Source organism: Mus pahari, chromosome 4 (assembly GCF_900095145.1).
Source record: "Mus pahari chromosome 4, PAHARI_EIJ_v1.1, whole genome shotgun sequence".
NCBI classification, from domain to species: Eukaryota; Metazoa; Chordata; class Mammalia; order Rodentia; family Muridae; genus Mus; species Mus pahari.
Window position 1 is genome coordinate 48,706,326 of NC_034593.1, and position 6,623 is coordinate 48,712,948.

Below are 6,623 nucleotides of genomic sequence, written 5' to 3' on the forward strand. Positions count from 1 at the left end.
ACCACCAGACTGATTTCCAGAGTGGTTGTATAAGCTTGCAATCCCACCAGCAATGGAGACTTCTTTACTTTTTATGAAGTTTGACCAAATCATTGCAATAAAAAGGCATTCTTGGATAGATGATTGAGTTTCTGAATGCTAAATCTAGATGTCTCTATGCTTTTCACAATCTACTAAAGTCAATGAGCCTTCCTAAAGAGACATCAGGCCAATAGGGTGGATGATACAATGGAGGCCACTTTCCTGTCTTCAACGTTTAGACCTTTCTCTTCCTGCCAGAGAACACTCACTTTTACTAACCTGTCTACTCAAAGTTTTACTTTTTAAAAAATGTTTCACATTTTAACTAAGAATACAACCCCCTTTTCTGAAATACCTTCTCAGCTCATGAAACGTGTGGCACAGAGAAAGACATTTGCCAGTAGGAAATGTGGCTTTGTCTGGAACTTGGGAATGGTCTCTAGTGAGCTCTGTCTACAATGTCACATGTCAAGAGTACCATATGCATTTCCTAGTACAGAGTCAGTTTGCTTTTGTGTAAACACTGCTGCTTTAGGGGATGTGAAATTCGGTAGATACATAGGTAACTAATCCCTTTTCCTCAGCCCATGCTAAGCCAGTGTGCTTGCTGTCCTTATCAGTGGATAACTTTCATCAAAAAGAAAAAAAAGATCCTAACAATGAAAAGGGAAATGAGTAATAAAAATCACTAACCTAGAAGTAGAGCTGTGGTAATATCACACTTCAGAAGGGGAGGTGACACAAAGGTAGTGGGAGAGGTGACACAGATGTGGTGGTATTTTGGCTACAGTTAGTTACTTTTTTTTTCTGTTCTTGAATCTTGGCTCTGCCATTTGCCAGCTCCATTGCCCTAAATAAGTTAGTGAACACTGTTGGTCCTCATGTTTCCTGTCTACAATGGGGACACTTTATAAATGTTCAAAAGAAAAATCAAAGCAGGTGCACTGCCTGACACAGCAAGGGCACTCACTGTTCATGCCACACAAAAAACGCTGTTCCACAGCAAGTACAGCGAAGACTCTGGCCCAACAACTTCTGGCTCCATTTCTGGATTCATTGATTTTTGGGTAATTTAGACTAAACCAGTCTGCACATGCTTACAGAAATAAAACTACATTCATTCACTCAGTAAGTGTTTACCATCTAACCATCAGTAGGTATGGTCTGCACCAAATCGTGCAATGACATCGTGGAATGATGTGACATGCACAAGCTGAGAACTATACACTGCTTAAGTATAAACTTAAAAACTCACCTACTGTTCAAGAAGTGGGGGAATATGCACAAAACTTACAGAATGTACAACTTCTGTTCAGAAATCAGATAATAAAATAAACAAAAGCACCATATCACATAATGGTCTGAAGCAGGGTGTGAGGGTTTATATATTCTTGGGCCAGGGAGTGGCACCATTTGGAAGTGTGGTCTTGTTGGAATAGATGTGACCTGGTTGGAGTAGGGTGTGGGTTTAAGACCCTCACCCTTGTTGCCTGGAAGTCAGTCTTCCACTAGCAGCCTTTGGATGAAGATGTAGAACTCTTAGCTCTGCCTGCGCCATAGTCCCACCTTGATGATAATGGACTGAATCTCTGAACCTATGAGCCAGCCCTAATTAAATGTTGTTTTTTATAAGATTTGCCTTGGTCATGGTGTCTGTTCACAGCAGTAAAACCCTAACTAAGACACAGGATTTCACTATGTAGCCTTTGCTAGCTTGGAACTCTCAGGAATTGGCCTGCCTCTGCCTGCTAGGATTAAAAGGCATGTGTCACCATGCCCAGTCCTAGTGTGGTGCTTTTAGGTGTAGGATTATTATAACAGCAATGATTTCTAAAAGTGCAGTATATCAAAGGACTGGATATTTCTTAAAGACAGAAAATACAGCTGGAAGATAAGACTGTTGTTATCAAGAGTGAGCTATAAGGCAGAGTGTGGGAAGGGCACAGAGAGTTGGGCCTTAGGACTGTATGTGTGAAGTATCTACAGCAGGCAGAGAGGCTGGAGGGCAGAAGGTTAGAAACACAGTGGAGGCAGGAAGTCAGTTAGTTTGCTGGGCTGGCTGGGTAGGGTGGGAAGCTGAGAAAACAGTAAAATACTAACACTTTATGGAGTGACAGAATACTATCAAATTGACTATGGTAAGGATTGAATAGGTCTGAACAGACCCAAACCCACTAGTGTTAAATTGTTCAATATAGGAATTATACAATATGCCAATTATGTGTCAGTAATACTCGTCCCAAAAGGGGACTGCACGATAAATGACTCCTGTTGTGCTGTATGGAAATTATATGGATTCTGACTCCAGATCAACTGCCAAAGGAGGAAACAGATGTATGAGACAGGTGAAGAGACTCAGGAGTGAGCAGACAGGGCTAAAGATGTGCTTGTCAAGCCTTGGTCCTCACGGTCACTACTCTGTAGTGTATCAGCACACCACAACACGCCTCTTCTGCCATGATAAACACACCGAGATGAAAATCTCCTTAACTGGGGACAATATGTATAAAATTCCCACACTCAGACATTATTTAGATATGCATGTATACACGGGACTCTGTCACGTGCTTTTTAAAGATGCTGTAAGATGGTGCTTGTTTCCAGGGTAGGTACACTACAGCATGAAGTGTGTGTTTCACAGCACAAACTTCCCGTGTATAAAAACACTCCAAGCTTTCTCCTCTCTTGAATATTTTCCATGAGTGAGAAAAGTACAGAGGTGTACTTGTTACCGTAGACAAGAATAAGGAAAGGACATTTATTTCAAACTGTTCAGAATGTGTGACATTAGTCAGCACACACTTGTCCAGTTGTCTCTGCCTGCAGGAACACACAGAACTGGAATATCACCCTATTAACCCTCCTCAAAGAAGTCTGCTTTACAACAAAGAATTAGAGCAGAACCGTACAGGAGAATTCTGTCACTGCTTCTTAGGTTTTAACCTTGTATTTACAGATGTTAAAGACCCTTGGCAATAGATAAAAACAAACAAACAACCCTCTCCACCCACAACCCCACAAAAGATGTGAACTTCTTCATTCCTGTTCTAGTAGAAACCAATTTTCTTACCATCCTGTTGATCCGCACAAAGTCTTCTGGCTTCTTGGCCCAGGGGGGCAGGTCCACATCATTAACCACCACTTCGTCCTCCCTCACACCAAGATGGTACCCATTGCTGTTGACAAACATCTCTGGTAGGTAGTAGAACTCTGGAATTAGTTCCTGCGCAGAAAAAAAGACGTAGCTCATTAGCTAGTTGGCAAAATCAGTTGAACAAAATGATTAACTTTTTCCAACCATAAAAGAAGACAAATCTATGACCTAATTTTAGTCCTTATATTCTCCATTTAAAAACAATTAGGAGTCCAAGAAGATGAGCCACTTCTTTTACACAGTTCACTTTATTATCTTTTTCTTTCTGTGAATTCTAAGAAATAGGTACACAGGGCTGAGGGCCTGTGTGGCTCAGGAGTAGAAGAAGTTCTTGCTTAGAATGCTGGAGAGGCAAGCAAATGAACAAACACAGAGAGAAGTGAGCACAAAGTAACAGCAGTTTACAGCAGCGCCAGCAGATGAATGCATGAAGCTGTACAAGTCTATGCTGCTTAGGGACCGTTTATGTATATTAACAAACTACCCCAGCTAAAATGTCACTGCCAGGCTTTGTTTAAAAAAACCCCAAAATATTTGCTACTTTTGATTTTTATTATTGTGCCAACTATAATACATGATATGTCTAAAATTCATCATTTTACGTTTAAATTACAAAATAACTTTTGTATCCAGTGCTGAGGTTAGAACCTTGAGCTTGGCCAGCACTCGTCAGTGACACGCCAACTCCAACCACCACTTCGTCCTGAATCCCCACCAGTGAATACAACAGGACCCACACTTAAGTTATAGTCAAGTTTCAATATAACTGTGCATACACTGGATATAAAGATGTGTTATTTTACTATGTGTGTGTGGCATAAATACCTGGATTCAAGATAGTATCAATGTTAGAACATATCTGAATAAATCTGAATAGAGAAAAAATGTTTTTGAAGGTCTTAAAAGTCAAAAAATAAACTACTGTGTTTAGTATATTCTCTCTCTATATATATCCTTAAGTTTCAAGATGAGGGTTAGATTAGCATTATAATACATCATTAAAAAGCATGACATTAATTCATATTGGAGGATCCACGCTTACAGAATATTGCCTAAAATAGGAATATTAATGTGGTCACCTCTAGAGATGCATAGGGAAAATGTCAAACCAAGATAAGAAGTTTTCCAACAGGTGGGGCCTCAGTTTTCTAAAACATAGACACAGGAGCTTTTCCTTTATGCATTTTCCATTATAGGTGATGCAGCTCTTCCATCCAGTGTCTACCTTAGCAAGACTCTGTATGAAGCTGATTGAGACTGAGTCTTCTGATTTGTAAATGACAGGGAGGGGATAACTATATGATTTTCTCTGGAATTACAGAAACATAATAAGGTGTACATAAATGAGTTTTCTAGATAAATGGAGCTAACTTTATTACGAATCAGTTTTCTCATATTAAATCATTTAGATAGAACTCTTTCTAAAATCCAGTATATACTTCTCAGACATTTACTTTTTCATGGAGCAAAGGTTTGAGTTCCGGGCAGTGTGATGAGTCCTGGGAAAACAAATCATGGCCCAAGTATCCAGTAAGTGGGTCAGGTCTAAGGGCCGAGAAGAAAACAGTGGCTATGGTGCAAGATCACACTCTGGAAGGAGAGTGCAGAAAAGAGAGAGCAGGGCCCTTCGCACGGGTTCAGAAACACTTCATTGGTAATTGGGGGAAGGGGTAGGAGACCATCAGAAAGTTTTGGTAAAGAGGGGTAAGAAACGTGAGTAAGAAGGGAGGGTAGAGGGTAGTGGGGTAGATCAGAGAGGACAGGTGCCATGGGGGCCATTCTGCATAAGCTGGGTTGTTCCTCAACTAATTTTCAGGAACAATGGCCATGACTGAATACAGAAAGATTTGGGTAACAAAGCCAAAGGGGGGCTTGGAAGTGGGGGAAGGGGTGCAGTGTGCCTAAGCACCAGCAGGAGGGACAAAGGCAGGGCAACAGCAAGGCGTAGAGCAGGGCCAGTGCTGAACAAGGCCACACTGAGATGCTGAGAATTCCAGTTAAGTTATATATGTGACAGGAAATTCAAAGAAAGACCTAAACAGAGGGAGAGAGAGAGAAGGGGCTGAGTGGAGAACTGCAAGGTGAGCAAACATGCTCACTGTCAGCCAGGGGAGTACTGCAGTCTGGGCACAGAGAAAGCGTGGTGTCACAAGCTGACCGTTCCCAACAACAAACACAGCCCACAGGTGAGGGCCTGCAGCTCAGTAGTCCTGAGCTGGGATGGGAGCAAGTCACATGAAGTCTGTGATACCAGGGCCTGGAGGATAACCCTGTAGCAAGGACGGTCCCTGCTCGTCCTCACTCAGCCTAGCAGGAAGTACTCCTGAAGCCGTCTGTAACCTACACTGCTGGAAGGAGCAGCGAGAGTTTTAAATGTGAAGAAACGGCTCACATTTCCAACAGTGGTGACAGTCACAAGACAGAGGTGCTTTTAAGTAGGTATCATGAAATGTCTGACTTGGAACAGCTAATTGGCAAAGTCACAGAGGATTTAAAACACTAGAGTCACTGTAACAGAGTCATCTGGACAAGAAATTGGGGCAGTTTAGTGGTTCTGATGGAGAAGGGGGAATAAAACCACAGAGGTCTAAGGAGAAGTAGCTGATACAGCAGATAAAGTTTGAAGTTTTGTGTCTGTTCACTGCTTTAAAATATCATTTGAATTAGCCAATTTTAGTGAAAGGTAGTATGTAAATGTAGGTTACTGGTATCATCTCCTTATATTAATACCAATATTAAGATTTGTTTATTTTAATGATAATATAAAGACAAAGAGAGCATCACCACTGAGATCTAGCTGGTTTTGTCTCTTGTCCCAGATTAGGAATCAAGGGGTCACTCAATCTTAAAGCAGAAGGTCTTACTGTATCCTGCCATGATTCTAAGCACCCTACATGTGTTTTCTCATTGTTGACAAACACTTCATGGAGTGAAAATCTTACCAAGCCATTTTATAGATATGAACATAGATGCCAAGAAGGTGAAAATTTGCCCAGCCAAGCTCCCCAGGTGTCCTGTAGCACGGAGTCCAGCTATCCTGGTTGAACCTGTATCCTGATTGCACACTGTGAAGGAATTGCTTTAAACCTATAACCTTGGGGGCGGTCTTTTACATAGAAATTACTGAAACAGAAACAGAATTATAGGAGCACTGTACTAGAAAAGGCTTCAAATGTGAGGTCCTAGATGCTAGAAAGAGAGTGACCAGGGGTGTATGGACAAGATGCTAGAAGGAGAGCGACCAGGCGTATATGGACAAGATACTATGAAGGAGAGCAACCAGGGGTATATGGACAAGATTCTAGAAGGAGAGTGACCAGGCATATATGGACAAGATACTATGAAGGAGAGCAACCAGGGGTGTATGGACAAGATGCTATGAAGGAATGTGACCAGGGGTGTATGGACAAGATACTATGAAGGAGAGTGACCAGGGGTGTATGGACAA

At 41.6% G+C, this 6,623-nt stretch overlaps 1 protein-coding gene across 9 annotated transcripts in view; it reads right to left on the reverse strand.

Moving 5' to 3' along the window:
* The window catches only part of Nbea (neurobeachin), a 554,101-nt gene that overhangs the window by 54,366 nt on the left and 493,112 nt on the right, over positions 1-6,623 (reverse strand). For all 9 annotated transcript variants that reach the window (XM_029537485.1, XM_029537487.1, XM_021195277.2 and 6 more), the window contains one exon: positions 3,092-3,244. In XM_029537485.1, coding sequence (XP_029393345.1) covers positions 3,092-3,244 — 153 coding nt within the window. The remainder of the gene's footprint in view (positions 1-3,091; positions 3,245-6,623) is intronic.